This window comes from Euprymna scolopes, chromosome 43 (assembly GCF_053919585.1).
Source record: "Euprymna scolopes isolate OS-2025 chromosome 43, ASM5391958v1, whole genome shotgun sequence".
NCBI lineage: Eukaryota > Metazoa > Mollusca > Cephalopoda > Sepiida > Sepiolidae > Euprymna > Euprymna scolopes.
In genome coordinates, this window is record NC_136524.1 from 11,114,119 (window position 1) to 11,135,243 (window position 21,125).

The 21,125-nt window shown below is 36.9% G+C and overlaps 1 protein-coding gene across 1 annotated transcript in view; it reads left to right on the forward strand.

Moving 5' to 3' along the window:
* The window catches only part of LOC145268182 (TOG array regulator of axonemal microtubules protein 1-like), a 156,204-nt gene that overhangs the window by 62,390 nt on the left and 72,689 nt on the right, over positions 1–21,125 (forward strand). The window contains exon 7 of the mRNA XM_080123413.1: positions 15,668–15,846. Within this exon, the coding sequence (XP_079979539.1) occupies positions 15,668–15,846 (179 nt within the window). The remainder of the gene's footprint in view (positions 1–15,667; positions 15,847–21,125) is intronic.

Genomic DNA, 21,125 nt, shown 5'->3' on the forward strand with positions numbered 1-21,125 from the left:
TTAGCTGGGCAGGGAGAGATTAAAAAATTAATTTTTTGTTTTTAATTTATTATTTATAATTTTTTGAATTGTTGGGCGTTAAGTTGAAAGAAAGAAAGGGGAAATAGAAGGGTAAATAGGTGAATTATACGTTATAGGTTTATTTAATAAAGTAAAAAAAGTAAGGATATCAGTAAGTTAATTAAATAATAAAAATTAATATAATTATTAATAAAATGTTTATAGTAAGTAGATAACAAAAACACACAAATACATACACATGAGTACACATGTAAAAAATGTACACACATCAATGGGGAAGGAGCATGTGCTTGAGTATATGTACAAACACAAAAACGTAAATATATGTAAATAAGCTTCGTGTTAAAAAATATGATAATTATTATTGAAAGAAATAGTAAGAGGTAAATATAAGAGAAAAGTGTATTATATATGTTATATGTAGATGGTAAATTAAATAATTAATTAAAATAGAAGGTAAGTAAATGATTAGTTGTTAACAAGTAGATAATAGACCGAGAGGCAAGTAAGAGGATACCAATTGTGATAAGTACGTAATTAAAACATTAGAAATCAAGACCTAACCATGGAAATAGCCAATAAGAAACTATGCGGCGAGAACCTTTAAATAATGACATAAGGAGTGATTAAGGCAAAGGGGGTGTACAAAAATGAGTTAGGTAAAGAGAGATGCAGCTAAAAAGTGGTGGGATAAATAGGTGGGGGTTCTGTGGAGGGGTTCTTTTAGAATGTCTGGGGGACTATATAGTTTAGGTTGTAAATAGGGTGTGTGTAATTCGTAAGTGTTAGATTTTAGGGGTGGGTTATAGTTATTATTAGAAGGGTGAGAAGTTGCTTAAGAGGTGGAATTTATAATGTTTACAATTAAGTGAGGTTTCAGTTTTTTTATTTAGAAGTTTATCTCTATCTCTAAAATTAATAATCAGTAATTTTTCAGTTAAGCATAAATAACATGGGGAATTTAGTGATTTACAGGTACTAGCTCTATTAAGAATTTTCCAGCTAATAATTGGGGTGAGATTGTTTCCGGTAAGTAGTAGGTAGTGGTTAGTTAATGAAGTACTATTGGGGTGGTTGGGGTTATTTAGGGAGCATTTATGCACTCTAAATCTGTCTTTGAACGTAGTGCTTGAGAGGCCAATGTAAAATTTTTTGTTTTGTGGGTCTTCAGCAGGGGTAATAGTTGCTTTGTAAACCACATTTGTTGAGAGACAATTTTGCTGGAGCGGGCATTGGGGTTTGTTAAGGCAGTTACAGTTATTTTGACCATTGTTATTATAGTTGTGGTTATTTAGTATTTTATTGTTGTGTTTTTTAATTTTATTTTCTAGATTATTTGTGCAACTGTAGCTAAGGTTAATAGTGTTCTTATTAAAAATTTTATGTAGAATATTGCTAGGGGGGAAATGGTGATTAAGAAGCATGAAGAATTTTTTTACCTAATTTAGTTTTTATCATATTATTATAGGGAGGGTTAAACCAAAGGACTTTGCGGGATCTGTTATTCCTATTTGTATTGTTGGGTTTATTAGGGTCCAAGTATGAAATATTAGGGTTGGAATATCCAGATTCCTTTAAAGCATTTTCAAAGAAGGGTTTGTGTAGGTTAAAAATGCTGGAGTTAGATGAGTTTGTGCTAAGCCTTTTTTCTATTTTTATGTATCTGTGTATGTGTGCATATATATATATATATGTGTGTTTGTGTATATGTATGTATGTTTATATATATGTATATATATATATATATATATATATATATATATATATATATATATGTGTGTAATCACGCATGTGCTTTTCCCCCATTTATGTATGTGCATTTGCTGTTCATATTTATGCGTGTGCTTATATTTGTGTGTTACTTATTAAAATTTTTTTTTTTTTTAAATCTATTATTTAAGTTACTTACTTAAGCTTTCACCTATTTTATTTTATTTTATTAAAATAAACCTGTAACGTATAATTTCTACCTGCCCGGCTAATTTATTTATATATATATTATATTTAATTATATATATCATTATATTATCAAAATAAACCTGTAAAGTATAATTCATTAACTTATTTTTCCTTTTCTTTTATAAACAATAAATATCTTTCAATCTCTCCCCGCCCGGCTAAATTACTTTAACCCCCATTTTCAACCCGTTCCTTCACTAACATTAACTCTCCAACCTGTTGCCATGGTGATATTTTTAATTAACTGTTACTTCTGCCGTTATCAATAAAAGTAGCGTCTTTTAAGTTTAAACCGTTAAAAAAACGTATATAAGAATTTACACATAATTAATATTTAATTATAAACCCTCTCTTATTTAATACACTCCTACTACTTTAAACTCCAACGTCCTCTCCCTACTACTCCCCCCTTCTTTTCTAACTCCCCTTTATCTATGATTTTTCCATTCTTATTTGACTTTATAACTTAGTCCATCTATGAATTCTGACGATGCTAGTTGGATTTTTTTCCTCTCTTTGAGGATTTTCCTCTAGCTGAAACAATTTGTAAACTCATTCTGGACTCACAGTAATAAATTTCCTATATACTGCTCTGACTACACATTGAGCACTCTAGTCCGGTTTTTTCACCACTGGTAAATAAATATATATATATATATATATATATATATATATATATATATATATATATATATATATCTGTGTGTGTGTGTGTGTGTGTGTATGTGTATATATATGTATATATCATCAAGAATGAGAGTTCAATGGAAACGTTGTTTTAATTTGAATTTTTAAAAAAAATACGCATCAAGTGCGCTTGAAAGCCAAATCACAACAAAATATTAGGAAACTTAACAAATATTTTACTTGTTTGAAATTTATCACAAATATATTTCAGAGGTAGACTCTATCTTCAGTGTGTTCTTTTGTTTCTTTTTTTTTTCCTTTTTTTCTTCCTTGCCATGTTGTAAATTTTGAGAAGGAAGTCTGTTTGTAAAATATTTGTTTATTTTCCTAATATTACGTTATGATTTGGTTTCAAGCGCACTTGATGCGTATTTTATTATATATATATATATATATATATATATATATATCACTTGGGAGTCACCGCTTATCAAGGCATAAAGGCTACTCGAGGATAAATATTTAATGAATGTAATGTGGCAGTGTAGTAATCATAAATAACGTAAATTGAGTACAATTTGATTATTTATGGGGACGGCTCAACAAGAACTTGTTTACATTGGATTGGAAGGCTACCATGTTGTATTCAACTAGGAAGCAGGCCAGCAGAACAGTTCCAAAGGTGGGCAGTATTAGAAAAAAACTTTGTTCATGGATCTGCATTTAGATTTAGACACAGATAGAGAGTAGCAGAAATCATATGTAGTGGTTGTAGCTAGTCGAGTGTTTTTATGAAAGTTTGACAGTCGAACATTTGTCATGAAAATAGCGATAGAGCAGAGATAGGCTCGTGACGTCTCTCTTGTAGGAAAAAGGTTGCAGGGAAGAGAAAAGGGCATCACCTACTAGGTTTCAAAGCCGGTTTTGAACTCTTTCAAAGCAGCTCCTGGCCATATTTAGCAGCAGTACTCCATTTTAGTGTGCATCTAGATCTTATACAGGTTGCGTCGGCAGTGAGATACTTTCTGGAGTGATAAAGTGATCCCTTCATTTTTCCAGCAATCTTGGCAATAGATTTGATGTATATGTTCCATTTCAGATTAGGAATGGAGGTCAGTCCCAGAAGCTTATCAAGACATGGAGCCTCCCCAAGACAAAAGCCATTTATTTCAATTGGGGCATGATGGGGGTTAGAGCGATTATGATGAAAGGAGAAAAGCTTGGTTTTCGATGCATTAAAATTTCCCACCCACCTTGCATCAGAAGAGAGAGAATCAGAAAGATCTTGGTTATTACTGGCCTTTGAAGTGTTGCCATAGATTGTGGTGTCGTCTACATAAATGTCTACGAATGATTTAAGAATGTGATTTATGAAGATCAGGAAGAGAGTTGGACCCACGATAGAACCTAGAGGGACGCCAGCATTAATACTATGAATGTTTGATTTCTGCCCATTAACGATTACTCTTATGAACCTATCGGAGAGAAATGATTTAATAATTGAGAGGACATTTCTAGCTATTTCATAGCTGGTGATCTTGTGAAGTAGACCTTTATGTCTAAATCTATCAAAAGCCTTTGATATGTCAAGAGCTATTGCTCTAGAAACAAAGAAATGCACTAATCCTGTGTGATATATCAGTTAATATATCGTGTGTGTGTGTGTGTGTGTGTGTGTGTGTGTGTGTGTGTGTGTGTGTGTGTGTGTGTGTGTGTGTGTGTGTGTGTGTGTGCCCGAATTTTGCAAAAGTTCTGGGAATCATCTTTAAAAAATTTGAAAATTTGAGTAAACAGACAAAATGCAATTGAAATCACATTTAAGATACAAATATTTTTATGAAAAATCATCAGATTTTTTTATCGTGACTTTTTTATTATTAATTTCGAAGAGTAAAAAGAGAAATTGTTTTAAAACAGTTAAAATTATACATTTAACTTCTTATAATAAGAACTGTCTTTCCGTGTGTCTTTGAATAATATATATATATATATATATATATATATATATATATATATATATATATATATATATATATATATATATAATGCACTGTGCTTTTACTATAGGAGGAACGATCAGAGTGCTCAATTGCATAAATAAAAGCATTTTTTTTTCAAAGAACACTACACTTTAGTATATCAATAGCTTCACTCACCTGTTCTTCAGTCGATGTTATCATCGACTGAAGAACAGGTATACTTGGTATCTTTGGCTCTGCAGGCTAAGTTTCTACTGGTTTCATGAAACGGAGGATGTCAATGGACTATCAAACAAAGTGCTTGAAAAAATACATAGATTATTTATTTAAAAACTATACATTATATATTCCAGAGATGTACGGTGGTTTTATTAACATGGGCAAACTTTTACTGTATAAAAATCGTTCTCACAACCCATTCAAACATTGAAATGGAGACAGTTCGTAAAAATGAAAACCAATAATCACCGCTTTCATCACCTGGCAATTTCTCTCAAGTGTCTCTTTTGGGGATAGTCATGAGTTTATTGAGGCTGTCTATATGGATGTATGGACCTTAATTGTAACAGTATTATTTGAATATAACTTAATCACTGATTACAGATGTTCAGCGTATGTTCATCTGTTTCTATGGTATCATTTCTGATTACGAGTAGAATTTAAAGAGGCCAAAGTCCAGTTTAACAGAGCATTTCTTTATTACTATAACAAGGATAAGATCTGGTCCAAATGCTTTGAGCGTGTTGAAGTTTTTTAACCAGAACATGAGAAGGTGTAATCTAGTAGTTTGCAGAGACCAAGGTGGAGTTTACGGTTTACCGCTGGAAAAGTAATTCATACTTGTCTGTTGTTTTGAACACAACTTCATGGTGGTTGAATAGTGGGGGAATTATTGATTACCTAGTGTTCAACACATTATTATAAATTTTCAGAAATCACAAAATCCCTCATTTTTGTGATTTAGTGTGATTTCTACTGATTTTAGCATACCTACTCTTAGCTATTAAACTCCTACGCTGGTTTCCTGATGCAACAAAATTTTGCTTTGTATATTCATTTTTTTTTTTTTTTTTTTTTTTGCGGACTGTTATCCTCATCTTCATTGTTGTTGTTGTTTCACCACGTTTCGTCCAACTCATCCTCTGGCCTTCTTCAGGTGGTTAACCGCAACGGGATCAGAATGCTGAGTATTGTAATTGAGTCCTCAGTAATTACTGCCTTCCATTTATGTTGAATGTAGTAATTACTGGAGATATAGTTACAAGACTCATCATTCTTATCTCGTGTCAGTTAACCCTCTGAAGAAGGTCAGAGGATGAGTTGGGCGAAACGTGGTTAAACAACAACAACAACAACAACGAAGATGAGGATAACAGTCTGCAAAAAAAAAAATGAATTATGAAGCTTCATCTCAAAGGATTATAAAAAAATTTAAAATAAAATAACATAAAATTTTGCTTATTTTCAAATTACTTATGGCGGTTGAAACAGCAAAATGCTAGGCGCCTATATACAATAGTGACTGCACAGTTCAAAGTGAATACTTGCATAGAGTGATGTTCACTATAGAATTTACATATGGGAATAAATGCTTCTATGTCTGCTTTGTCTAATTCACTTACCGCCTCACATAGTAAAGAGAGAAACGTTTTACTGCATCTACAAGGAATTCCTAATCAGCATGTTAGTAATATTTTGTGGTTTTGAGTAATGGCACTTCTGTACAGTGCTACCAACTATTATTATGAGGTGATCAGCATTTCTGAGTGGGTTATGAATATTTGTTATACAAGCTTAAGACAGGGTTGTCAGGTCATGAGGCTTGGTAGCTCTCATGATTTGAGAGGCGGGTCAGGAAGGAGATGATTTGTGTAAGAGAATGGATAATTAAGAAGCTATATGTGTTATTGTTTGAGTCTTGAAGCTCAAAAAATCTAGCTAATCGTTTGGTGAACATTAAAATCCCCAAATTTGGCGTTTAGATCTGAGGAAAGTGGTGTGTCAATACTAGCAGAGATGTAATTAATATAATTAATTAGATCCAGTCCTGAGTGGTAGGTGAACGGTAGAGGATAATGTAGTAAATAATGGACAGTTAACGATTCCCCCACTATCCAACAATCATGAGATTGTTTGCACGGCAACTGAGAAAGTTAACATGCTTGCCCATCTGTTTGTCTCAAACTCTACTTTAGACCTAGCAAACCTCTCCCTCCCTGATTTTCCTTTGCAGACAGAAACCACACTAGATAATCTGAAAATCACTCTTTCTCAAGTACATGATATCATAAAAAACGTAAACACCTCAAAAGCATGTGGATCTGATCTTATCCTTGATTTATGATTAAAAAAATGCTCCACTGCAGTTGCTCCAGTTCTCTCCAAACTCTTCAACAAATGCTGTAATGAATCATGCTTTCCGGACAAATGCTGTAACGAACCATGTTTTCCGGACAAATGCTGTAACGAATCATGCTTTCTGGACAAATGCTGCAACGAATCATGCTTTCTGGACAAATGCTGCAACGAATCATGCTTTCCGAACAAATGCTGCAACGAATCATGCTTTCTGGACAAATGCTGCAACGAATCATGCTTTCTGGACAAATGCTGCAACGAATCATGCTTTCTGGACAAATGCTGCAACGAATCATGCTTTCTGGACAAATGCTGTAACGAATCATGCTTTCTGGACAAATGCTGCAACGAATCATGCTTTCTGGACAAATGCTGCAACGAATCATGCTTTCCGGACAAATGCTGTAACGAATCATGCTTTCTGGACAAATGCTGCAACGAATCATGCTTTCTGGACAAATGCTGCAACGAATCATGCTTTCCGGACAAATGCTGTAACGAATCATGCTTTCCGGACCAATGCTGTAACGAATCATGCTTTCTGGACAAATGCTGCAACGAATCATGCTTTCCGGACAAATGCTGCAACGAATCATGCTTTCCGGACAAATGCTGCAACGAATCATGCTTTCCGGACAAATGCTGCAACGAATCATGCTTTCTGGACAAATGCTGTAACGAATCATGCTTTCCGGACAAATGCTGAAACGAATCATGCTTTCTGGACAAATGCTGCAACGAATCATGCTTTCCGGACAAATGCTGCAACGAATCATGCTTTCCGGACAAATGCTGTAACGAATCATGCTTTCTGGACAAATGCTGTAACGAATCATGCTTTCTGGACAAATGCTGTAACGAATCATGCTTTCTGGACAAATGCTGCAACGAATCATGCTTTCTGGACAAATGCTGTAACGAATCATGCTTTCTGGACAAATGCTGCAACGAATCATGCTTTCCGGACAAATGCTGCAACGAATCATGCTTTCCGGACAAATGCTGCAACGAATCATGCTTTCCGGACAAATGCTGCAACGAATCATGCTTTCTGGACAAATGCTGTAACGAATCATGCTTTCCGGACAAATGCTGAAACGAATCATGCTTTCTGGACAAATGCTGCAACGAATCATGCTTTCCGGACAAATGCTGCAACGAATCATGCTTTCCGGACAAATGCTGTAACGAATCATGCTTTCTGGACAAATGCTGTAACGAATCATGCTTTCTGGACAAATGCTGTAACGAATCATGCTTTCTGGACAAATGCTGCAACGAATCATGCTTTCTGGACAAATGCTGTAACGAATCATGCTTTCTGGACAAATGCTGCAACGAATCATGCTTTCCGGACAAAAATGCTGCAACGAATCATGCTTTCTGGACAAATGCTGTAACGAATCATGCTTTCCGGACAAATGCTGTAACGAATCATGCTTTCTGGACAAATGCTGCAACGAATCATGCTTTCTGGACAAATGCTGCAACGAATCATGCTTTCTGGACAAATGCTGTAACGAATCATGCTTTCCGGACAAATGCTGTAACGAATCATGCTTTCTGGACAAATGCTGCAACGAATCATGCTTTCTGGACAAATGCTGTAACGAATCATGCTTTCTGGACAAATGCTGCAACGAATCATGCTTTCTGGACAAATGCTGCAACGAATCATGCTTTCCGGACAAATGCTGTAACGAATCATGCTTTCTGGACAAATGCTGCAACGAATCATGCTTTCTGGACAAATGCTGTAACGAATCATGCTTTCTGGACAAATGCTGTAACGAATCATGCTTTCTGGACAAATGCTGCAACGAATCATGCTTTCCGGACAAATGCTGTAACGAATCATGCTTTCCGGACAAATGCTGTAACGAATCATGCTTTCTGGACAAATGCTGCAACGAATCATGCTTTCCGGACAAATGCTGCAACGAATCATGCTTTCCGGACAAATGCTGCAACGAATCATGCTTTCCGGACAAATGCTGCAACGAATCATGCTTTCTGGACAAAAGCTGTAACGAATCATGCTTTCTGGACAAATGCTGTAACGAATCATGCTTTCTGGACAAATGCTGCAACGAATCATGCTTTCCGGACAAATGCTGCAACGAATCATGCTTTCCGGACAAATGCTGTAACGAATCATGCTTTCTGGACAAATGCTGCAACGAATCATGCTTTCTGGACAAATGCTGCAACGAATCATGCTTTCCGGACAAATGCTGTAACGAATCATGCTTTCTGGACAAATGCTGCAACGAATCATGCTTTCCGGACAAATGCTGCAACGAATCATGCTTTCTGGACAAATGCTGCAACGAATCATGCTTTCTGGACAAATGCTGCAACGAATCATGCTTTCCGGACAAATGCTGTAACGAATCATGCTTTCCGGACAAATGCTGCAACGAATCATGCTTTCTGGACAAATGCTGCAACGAATCATGCTTTCTGGACAAATGCTGCAACGTATCATGCTTTCCGGACAAATGCTGTAACGAATCATGCTTTCCGGACAAATGCTGCAACGAATCATGCTTTCCGGACAAATGCTGCAACGAATCATGCTTTCTGGACAAATGCTGTAACGAATCATGCTTTCTGGACAAATGCTGCAACGAATCATGCTTTCCGGACAAATGCTGCAACGAATCATGCTTTCCGGACAAATGCTGCAACGAATCATGCTTTCCGGACAAATGCTGCAACGAATCATGCTTTCCGGACAAATGCTGCAACGAATCATGCTTTCTGGACAAATGCTGCAACGAATCATGCTTTCCGGACAAATGCTGTAACGAATCATGCTTTCTGGACAAATGCTGCAACGAATCATGCTTTCTGGACAAATGCTGCAACGAATCATGCTTTCTGGACAAATGCTGTAACGAATCATGCTTTCCGGACAAATGCTGTAACGAATCATGCTTTCTGGACAAATGCTGCAACGAATCATGCTTTCTGGACAAATGCTGCAACGAATCATGCTTTCCGGACAAATGCTGTAACGAATCATGCTTTCCGGACAAATGCTGTAACGAATCATGCTTTCCGGACAAATGCTGTAACGAATCATGCTTTCCGGACAAATGCTGTAACGAATCATGCTTTCTGGACAAATGCTGCAACGAATCATGCTTTCCGGACAAATGCTGCAACGAATCATGCTTTCCGGACAAATGCTGCAACGAATCATGCTTTCCGGACAAATGCTGCAACGAATCATGCTTTCCGGACAAATGCTGTAACGAATCATGCTTTCTGGACAAATGCTGCAACGAATCATGCTTTCTGGACAAATGCTGCAACGAATCATGCTTTCCGGACAAATGCTGTAACGAATCATGCTTTCTGGACAAATGCTGCAACGAATCATGCTTTCCGGACAAATGCTGCAACGAATCATGCTTTCTGGACAAATGCTGCAACGAATCATGCTTTCTGGACAAATGCTGCAACGAATCATGCTTTCCGGACAAATGCTGTAACGAATCATGCTTTCCGGACAAATGCTGCAACGAATCATGCTTTCTGGACAAATGCTGCAACGAATCATGCTTTCTGGACAAATGCTGCAACGAATCATGCTTTCCGGACAAATGCTGTAACGAATCATGCTTTCCGGACAAATGCTGCAACGGATCATGCTTTCCGGACAAATGCTGCAACGAATCATGCTTTCTGGACAAATGCTGTAACGAATCATGCTTTCTGGACAAATGCTGCAACGAATCATGCTTTCCGGACAAATGCTGCAACGAATCATGCTTTCCGGACAAATGCTGCAACGAATCATGCTTTCCGGACAAATGCTGTAACGAATCATGCTTTCCGGACAAATGCTGCAACGAATCATGCTTTCTGGACAAATGCTGCAACGAATCATGCTTTCTGGACAAATGCTGTAACGAATCATGCTTTCCGGACAAATGCTGTAACGAATCATGCTTTCTAGACAAATGCTGCAACGAATCATGCTTTCTGGACAAATGCTGCAACAAATCATGCTTTCCGGACAAATGCTGTAACGAATCATGCTTTCTGGACAAATGCTGCAACGAATCATGCTTTCCGGACAAATGCTGCAACGAATCATGCTTTCTGGACAAATGCTGCAACGAATCATGCTTTCCGGACAAATGCTGCAACGAATCATGCTTTCTGGACAAATGCTGTAACGAATCATGCTTTCCGGACAAATGCTGCAACGAATCATGCTTTCCGGACAAATGCTGCAACGAATCATGCTTTCTGGACAAATGCTGCAACGAATCATGCTTTCCGGACAAATGCTGCAACGAATCATGCTTTCCGGACAAATGCTGCAACGAATCATGCTTTCCGGACAAATGCTGCAACGAATCATGCTTTCCGGACAAATGCTGCAACGAATCATGCTTTCCGGACAAATGCTGTAACGAATCATGCTTTCTGGACAAATGCTGCAACGAATCATGCTTTCCGGACAAATGCTGCAACGAATCATGCTTTCTGGACAAATGCTGTAACGAATCATGCTTTCCGGACAAATGCTGCAACGAATCATGCTTTCTGGACAAATGCTGCAACGAATCATGCTTTCTGGACAAATGCTGCAACGAATCATGCTTTCCGGACAAATGCTGCAACGAATCATGCTTTCCGGACAAATGCTGCAACGAATCATGCTTTCTGGACAAATGCTGCAACGAATCATGCTTTCCGGACAAATGCTGCAACGAATCATGCTTTCCGGACAAATGCTGCAACGAATCATGCTTTCTGGACAAATGCTGCAACGAATCATGCTTTCCGGACAAATGCTGTAACGAATCATGCTTTCTGGACAAATGCTGCAACGAATCATGCTTTCTGGACAAATGCTGCAACGAATCATGCTTTCTGGACAAATGCTGTAACGAATCATGCTTTCCGGACAAATGCTGTAACGAATCATGCTTTCTGGACAAATGCTGCAACGAATCATGCTTTCTGGACAAATGCTGCAACGAATCATGCTTTCCGGACAAATGCTGTAACGAATCATGCTTTCCGGACAAATGCTGTAACGAATCATGCTTTCCGGACAAATGCTGTAACGAATCATGCTTTCCGGACAAATGCTGTAACGAATCATGCTTTCTGGACAAATGCTGCAACGAATCATGCTTTCCGGACAAATGCTGCAACGAATCATGCTTTCCGGACAAATGCTGCAACGAATCATGCTTTCCGGACAAATGCTGCAACGAATCATGCTTTCCGGACAAATGCTGTAACGAATCATGCTTTCTGGACAAATGCTGCAACGAATCATGCTTTCTGGACAAATGCTGCAACGAATCATGCTTTCCGGACAAATGCTGTAACGAATCATGCTTTCTGGACAAATGCTGAAACGAATCATGCTTTCCGGACAAATGCTGCAACGAATCATGCTTTCTGGACAAATGCTGCAACGAATCATGCTTTCTGGACAAATGCTGCAACGAATCATGCTTTCCGGACAAATGCTGTAACGAATCATGCTTTCCGGACAAATGCTGCAACGAATCATGCTTTCTGGACAAATGCTGCAACGAATCATGCTTTCTGGACAAATGCTGCAACGAATCATGCTTTCCGGACAAATGCTGTAACGAATCATGCTTTCCGGACAAATGCTGCAACGAATCATGCTTTCCGGACAAATGCTGCAACGAATCATGCTTTCTGGACAAATGCTGTAACGAATCATGCTTTCTGGACAAATGCTGCAACGAATCATGCTTTCCGGACAAATGCTGCAACGAATCATGCTTTCCGGACAAATGCTGCAACGAATCATGCTTTCCGGACAAATGCTGTAACGAATCATGCTTTCCGGACAAATGCTGCAACGAATCATGCTTTCTGGACAAATGCTGCAACGAATCATGCTTTCTGGACAAATGCTGTAACGAATCATGCTTTCCGGACAAATGCTGCAACGAATCATGCTTTCCGGACAAATGCTGCAACGAATCATGCTTTCCGGACAAATGCTGCAACGAATCATGCTTTCCGGACAAATGCTGCAACGAATCATGCTTTCCGGACAAATGCTGCAACGAATCATGCTTTCCGGACAAATGCTGCAACGAATCATGCTTTCTGGACAAATGCTGCAACGAATCATGCTTTCCGGACAAATGCTGCAACGAATCATGCTTTCTGGACAAATGCTGTAACGAATCATGCTTTCCGGACAAATGCTGCAACGAATCATGCTTTCTGGACAAATGCTGCAACGAATCATGCTTTCTGGACAAATGCTGCAACGAATCATGCTTTCTGGACAAATGCTGCAACGAATCATGCTTTCCGGACAAATGCTGCAACGAATCATGCTTTCCGGACAAATGCTGCAACGAATCATGCTTTCTGGACAAATGCTGCAACGAATCATGCTTTCCGGACAAATGCTGCAACGAATCATGCTTTCCGGACAAATGCTGCAACGAATCATGCTTTCTGGACAAATGCTGCAACGAATCATGCTTTCCGGACAAATGCTGTAACGAATCATGCTTTCTGGACAAATGCTGCAACGAATCATGCTTTCTGGACAAATGCTGCAACGAATCATGCTTTCTGGACAAATGCTGTAACGAATCATGCTTTCCGGACAAATGCTGTAACGAATCATGCTTTCTGGACAAATGCTGCAACGAATCATGCTTTCTGGACAAATGCTGCAACGAATCATGCTTTCCGGACAAATGCTGTAACGAATCATGCTTTCCGGACAAATGCTTTAACGAATCATGCTTTCCGGACAAATGCTGCAACGAATCATGCTTTCCGGACAAATGCTGCAACGAATCATGCTTTCCGGACAAATGCTGTAACGAATCATGCTTTCTGGACAAATGCTGTAACGAATCATGCTTTCCGGACAAATGCTGTAACGAATCATGCTTTCTGGACAAATGCTGCAACGAATCATGCTTTCCGGACAAATGCTGTAACGAATCATGCTTTCTGGACAAATGCTGCAACGAATCATGCTTTCTGGACAAATGCTGCAACGAATCATGCTTTCTGGACAAATGCTGTAACGAATCATGCTTTCTGGACAAATGCTGCAACGAATCATGCTTTCCGGACAAATGCTGCAACGAATCATGCTTTCCGGACAAATGCTGCAACGAATCATGCTTTCCGGACAAATGCTGTAACGAATCATGCTTTCTGGACAAATGCTGTAACGAATCATGCTTTCTGGACAAATGCTGTAACGAATCATGCTTTCTGGACAAATGCTGCAACGAATCATGCTTTCTGGACAAATGCTGTAACGAATCATGCTTTCCGGACAAATGCTGCAACGAATCATGCTTTCTGGACAAATGCTGCAACGAATCATGCTTTCCGGACAAATGCTGTAACGAATCATGCTTTCTGGACAAATGCTGCAACGAATCATGCTTTCTGGACAAATGCTGCAACGAATCATGCTTTCTGGACAAATGCTGTAACGAATCATGCTTTCTGGACAAATGCTGCAACGAATCATGCTTTCTGGACAAATGCTGCAACGAATCATGCTTTCTGGAAAACTGTTTCTGTGCTACCAGTTTACAAGAATTCTGGCAAAAGAACTGGCCCATTAAATTATTGCTTCATTAGCCTCCTCCCTCTTTTCACCAAAATATTTGAGTCCATAATTAATCAAGCTCTAGTCCACCACCTTATAGCTACTAAACTTCTGTGCAACCAACAATATGGATTTAGGCAAGTCCATTCCACTGCAGATATGCTAACTGTAATCTCTGGACGTATATACCATGCACTGGATAAGACAGGGGAGGGGACAGCAGTAGCCCTAGATATATCTAAGGCTTTTGAAAGGGTATGGCATGATGGTCTTCTCATGAAAATCAGATCCTATGGTATTACTGGATGAATACTAACATAATTAAATTCTTTCTTAAATAAGAGAAGAATCCAAGTTGTCCTCGATGGTCGTACATCTAAACAATATGATATAAATGCAGGTATACCTTAGGGATCGATCCTTGGATCTTCATTATTCCTGATTATTCATAAATGACTTTCCTGATTAAATTGTCTCTGAAATGGGGATATTTGCTGACGCTGTTCTCTAGTCCTCATTATCTTCCCAAAAAAGAATTTTCTAATGCTTTTTAACAGTTTAAATGTTTTCAAGTTCCTTCCAGATTTCAGAGTGTCACAAAGAAATTCATTCTTTTCAACTATTAATAAAATACTAAAATGGCTTAATTGTTTACAAATAAACAGAAATGCATTTTGATGGATTTAGTTCCTTAAGAAATTATATCTCTAATAGTATTTGTAAAAAGTTCATTTTAGCATGATACTATAACATGATTTAAATCGATTAATAGTTAATATAAAACATAATAATATGTATGTCACATAGGGATGAGAAACACACAACTATTATACAATGCAAGAGAGTTTGTACAGTAACCAATAACAATGACTAAATAATTACATTTATTAATTTCATATACTCCAAAATACGCTGAAACAATACATTGGTTAATGTTGTCAGAAATCACGTTTCTTAAAACATCAAACTCCTTCCTTCAACGACCCAATTAGAGTAATTAGTCGCTGATTCAGTAATCCATTTTCTACCCTTTCCTCTTTCCCTTTCTTTCTTTACCTCCCTCTTCTTTCTAAGATAAGAGATGTAATGTATAATTTATTAATATATTTTTCAGGCAAAGAGCTGGACAATTCTCCAATTCAAATGAAACCAGCTTTGGCGCGTGGGTCAGCATCTGGACGTAGCGGCAGTAGCAGCAGCAGTAGCAGCAGCAGAAGTGAGACGCTCTACATTGCTCCATCAGATAGCGTGGATTCATTTTCTTACATTCCGTTTGCAAATTATAATGATGAAGTTAGTTGAAATTTTTATTTTTATTTTTGGTCAGATAACGAACAGTTTTATGAGTTTTTTATTTTTTTTTTAATTACATAGGCATCACCATTTATCAAGGCCAAGAGGCCACTCAAGGATAAGGGTCAAAGAGTGTACAGTAGAGTTTCATATTTCATTAAAATTTAATGTCTTTTTTCACAAGATGTGACAATTTGATTTTAAATAAAAACTCCCTAAATTCATTTCTAGAAAAAACATTCACGTATAAAAATAGTGGAATCAAGTGTGCATTCAATATCTAAAATTGTGCTGGCAGTTGAAATGAACGAGTTTGATACGACACTATATTGGATGTTTCAATGTTCCTAGTTACTTGCCTCCCCACGAGGGCAGAGTTAGACACAAGGTCGGTTTTTAATGTGGGGAAAATTCAACTCCCCAAAAAGGGGTACTCTGAATAGGAACAAAAATTTAAATTGTCTCAGTTATGTAGGATTTCTCCTCCACTGACCCAGGACAAAAAAAAGTGCAGCATCAGAACAGAACTGTGATGTTGACCCGATTGCATGCGCAATGCGGTTCAGCTCCAAGCCTTCTTACATCATCATCATCCTCATCATCATCATCATCATCATCATCATCATCAGCAGCAGCAGCAGCAGCATCATCATCAGCAGCATCATCATCATCATCATCAGCAGCAGCAGCATCATCATCATCAGCAGCAGCAGCAGCATCAGCAGCAGCATCATTATCATCATCATCATCATCAGCAGCAGCAGCATCATCATTAATATTATTGTTATTGTTATTATTATTATTATGCGGTTCAGCTCCAAGCCTTCTTACATCATCATCATCATCATCATCATCATCATCATCATCATCATTTTTTACATACTGCTATGTGTTAGTTGGCTTTAAGAAATAGACTTCCAAACCAACTTATGTCTGGCCAGATGCTTTATTTATCCCTTTTTCACTCAAATTCTTTTTTATCACTTTCTCCCGTGTTTTCCTTTGTCTTTCTCGTATGAACTTAACTTGCCTCCTCAACTGTTCTACATCTATTAACTCAAGAACTCTAATCCATTCTTTCCATGTGGCCATACCACCAAGGACTCCTGTTTTGCACACACTCTCTATACTGTCCAGATTTACTCTTCCTCTGAGGTCATCAGATCTAAGTTTGTCTTTAAGGCTCATATTATCCATCGTATCATTCTCATATAATTTCTCTTCATGCAATGTTGGCCAATGAGTGGCTTAGATAAGTCTGGCAGAATTACTACTACAGACAGAAGTAGCAAAGGTGGGTTATCTGGCGCCTGAAAACTAGTGTTTTGTGTAAATGGGTTATTGCTGTAAGAGACAACTCAATCTAAGAGAATAAAAACTCAGATCTCAATACCCACGAGCAAGAAAGGCTTCAAGAATTAACCTCAAGGCAAAATCCAGAGACAGATTTCCCAAGATAGTTTGAAGATGTATATAGCAACGTTCTGGCTACTTCTGTGATGGCATTGGAACATCGGTGCTTTCCCTTCTGATTGACCATTAATTAAAGAATCAAAACCTACTAATTTCTGTCATCAATGATAAACACGGTGTTGTCTCACCAGCCATCTGACATTCATTAACTCTTATCTTATTTGGCTCTTGATTATTCGTGGCACAATAGTAAAAAAAAAACAAAAAAACATTCCAATAACGCTTTTTTTTACCAATTAGTCACCATATATCAAGGTCAAAAGCCACTCAGAATAAGTGTTGATTGATGCATTTGTCAGTTGAATGATGAATTATATAATAAAAGAATAACTGTGCAGACAAAATGACTGAAATTATTCATTCAGCTTATGGAGAAGAATATGTCTATAAATTCAATTCTGTTCACGCAAAAAGTTTTCTTACCTGAAATAGGTCATTATTTATCTTTCTTTTGGGCCAATCATTATCTCTTCCTTTCATGTTTTCCTTGGTCCTCCCCCTTTTTAGAATCAACCCTGGGAAAAAAACCGAAGCTAAAAATCCCCAAGGCAGCATACAGCAGTGTTCTGGAACCAAGTCTGTTAGTGCTTTCTTTTACAATGGACCATTCCAATAATGAACAAAAAGGAACAGTTCTGTTGCATGTATAAGCAGTTCATTCTCTACGTTTACTTATCAATGCCTTATGCTGTGTAAACCTAACTCCAGCGAAGTACAACTTCATAGTTTTTTAGAGACTGAAGAACACCTATCTATTAACACACGAGCATTAGAAACTAACTGTCCCTACCTGGCGCTGCCCAAAAGTCTTTATACTTTTATTTTGTTTCACATTTTTGTGTAAACTTTGGGTTTTTTTTACACCAAAATATTAAAAGAAATTGTTAAATAAGATTTTTCAAGTTAGATTTAATTATAATATCGTTTCATCATTAAAGTACTAATTATACCAAATTGTTGTAAAACTATACTTTTCTCTGAGGACTGTTGTTTTAATGTCTTTTTGCAAAATTATTAAATTAAATAATTTAAAAAACTTTCAATATTTTAATTAAATGAGCATTTGCTAAGAATTTCAAGTCATTTCTGGGAAGCTATACTTTGATCAAAAAAACATATTTGTTCATGAAAAAATAAAACATTAAACGAAGGAAAAAGTATCATCGACCAGAATAGCTTTCTAACCAAAAACAAGATAAAAAAAACATAATTTATATATATAACTAGCATGGGCGCCCGGCGTTGCCTGGGTGTTTGGATGTGTATGTTGAGCAAAAAAAAAAAAAGTGGTAGTAGGACGGCAGGCTCGAACCCGTACCGCAAAGGAGGAAAAGAACGGGGTAAAACCTAACGTTTATGCTGTTACGACCACCGCCAAACCGGAAGCAACATTTTTTAAAATTAAGGCTAGACAATCTAAAGGAGAGGATAACTTTCAAAAATATCGGCGAAAAAAGTGACCCCTCCCCCTGTAGAAAAGTGCCTAGTTGAAGAGGAATATATTAATGTTTTTAGCTAATTTTTCGATACTTGTCGTATGAAAGGTCGAACGTTAAAACGATACTGATCTTGGTAAAATCCGTCGCCTCTATTGAAAGTTTAAGCCAGACATGTAAACATACAAACATACATTTATATATTGGTAACTAAAAATTTTCGATCCAAACTGATGAAAAAGCTTGCCCTATCTCTGAATACTCTTTATGTAAAATTTCAAATATTTAGACCAGAAATTGTTTGAGTAATTTGGTAGACACTACAGAGGTCAATTTATTTTTAACTTTGACCCTTATTATGACCCCTTAACATTTATTGTTTTGGGCTCGAATCAAGTTATTAAGTTAGATCCATGTCCAAGGAACCTATATCTAAAATTTCAAGTGTGTAGACCCCAAATTGTGGGAGGAGTTTGGTAGAGTTCTCAAAGGTCAAATCGTTGAACTTTGACCCCTTAATCGCCAAATTTCTGGGCAAAAACCGATCACATCGATTTTCCCAAATCTCAGTAATCTGTATATCAAATTTCGAGTCTGTAGACTAAAAATTGACAGAGTTTTTGCATAGGGAAATGTATACAGACACAGACACACAGATACACAGACACTTTCACTTTTATATATATATAGATTGTCAATGTTTGGATATGTGTCTTTCTCATTGAAAGAAAGGTTAAAAGATAAAAAAAAAATTAGTCTAGCCGCACTGAAGAGCGTTGATACAGAAAAACAGTGAATGAATGAGTACAGCAGAATCACATGGACACACCGGTTCCCACTGGATCACCAAAATTAAGCAATGTTGAGTCTGTTCAGTACTAAATGGATGGCCATTTGGGTCTTCCAGGTGTTGTACATGCTCTCCGCTTATCTCGGCATTGTTTCCAGTCGTCTTGGTCTTCTCCTTGCCACTGGACTCAAACAGTGTCGATTAAGGGAGGTGTGGTTGGAGGATTATGCAACCCTTGCCTCACAATATCACATGCACAGCTGCCCCCCCCCTTCGAGGTATTCTTTGTCTCTTGAGACTGAATGGAGGCATCGATATAAATATATATATATATATATATATATATATATATATATATATATATATATATATATATATATATATATATATATATATATATATAATGAAATATCCACTTATTTTGTGCTTCCTTTTTAAAATTAAATATATTTCTAAGTCTTTTTCAGAGTGTTTTTAAACTGTTTTATTAACTACTTGTCACACACACACACACACACACACACACACACACACACACACACACACACACATATATATATATATATGAACAACAAAATAAAAGAATTAACAAGCGCGTATAATATCTTTTAGTTAGTATTATTTGAAAGCTATTTTCTGTGTAACTTAATTGACATAAATACATTAACTTTTCAAATTTTACTACTTAGCTCTATTAATGTATTGAGCATTGTTGAAGTAAATAGATAAAATATTATATTTCCTTATAAAATTTAACATGGATACGTGAAGTATATTTATTTCTAATATATATATATATATATATATATATATATATATATATATATATATATATATATATATATATATATATAATTTTTCTCGGAAATAAAGTTTTTACATCACATATGTGAATGTCCATGTAAGATTTAAGCTGTGTTAAAGAGCTATTTATGTGTTCATGGCCGCACGCCAACCAATTGAAGATGATCTAATGATACATTGAAAGACTACACATCTAAAACTGGAATAAGTTTAAGGTTTCTGAAGTTTATACTATAATTGTCTGCAAAGATCTGTGGTGTAATGGATATAGATGCTAAGAAATAATCAGTTCTTCTAGAGGTTGATAGTTCAATTCTTAGTGCAGGCGATACTGAGAATACAATTGTGAATTACTTTATAATTCTAGCCAATCATGTTTGATGGGATGCGAGTAAGCTACCTCCATGGATTAAACAAAGGGTTCTGTTGCCATGGAGCACATTGCTCTGAGAACCTATAAAGGTCTCTGGATGAAATCCCTATGAGGTTTGATCAAATTATTACGTGCTATAATCTGATTGGTTATCATGCAACCAAACAACCTGACTGAGGAGACAAATGTCGATTATTATGATTGCTACATGTTTAACTTTTCCCTTGTTTGGGGGTGGGCCAAGTAAATAGGGAAACAGCTTTTCATGAAGTTGTTAATGTATTATTTTTCATGAAATTGTTAATGTATTATTTTTCATGAAGTTGTTAATGTATTATTTTTGTACCATTTTTTTATTCAAAAGAAAACAAAAAAGTCTAAATCTATTTTTCCTGGTCTGATA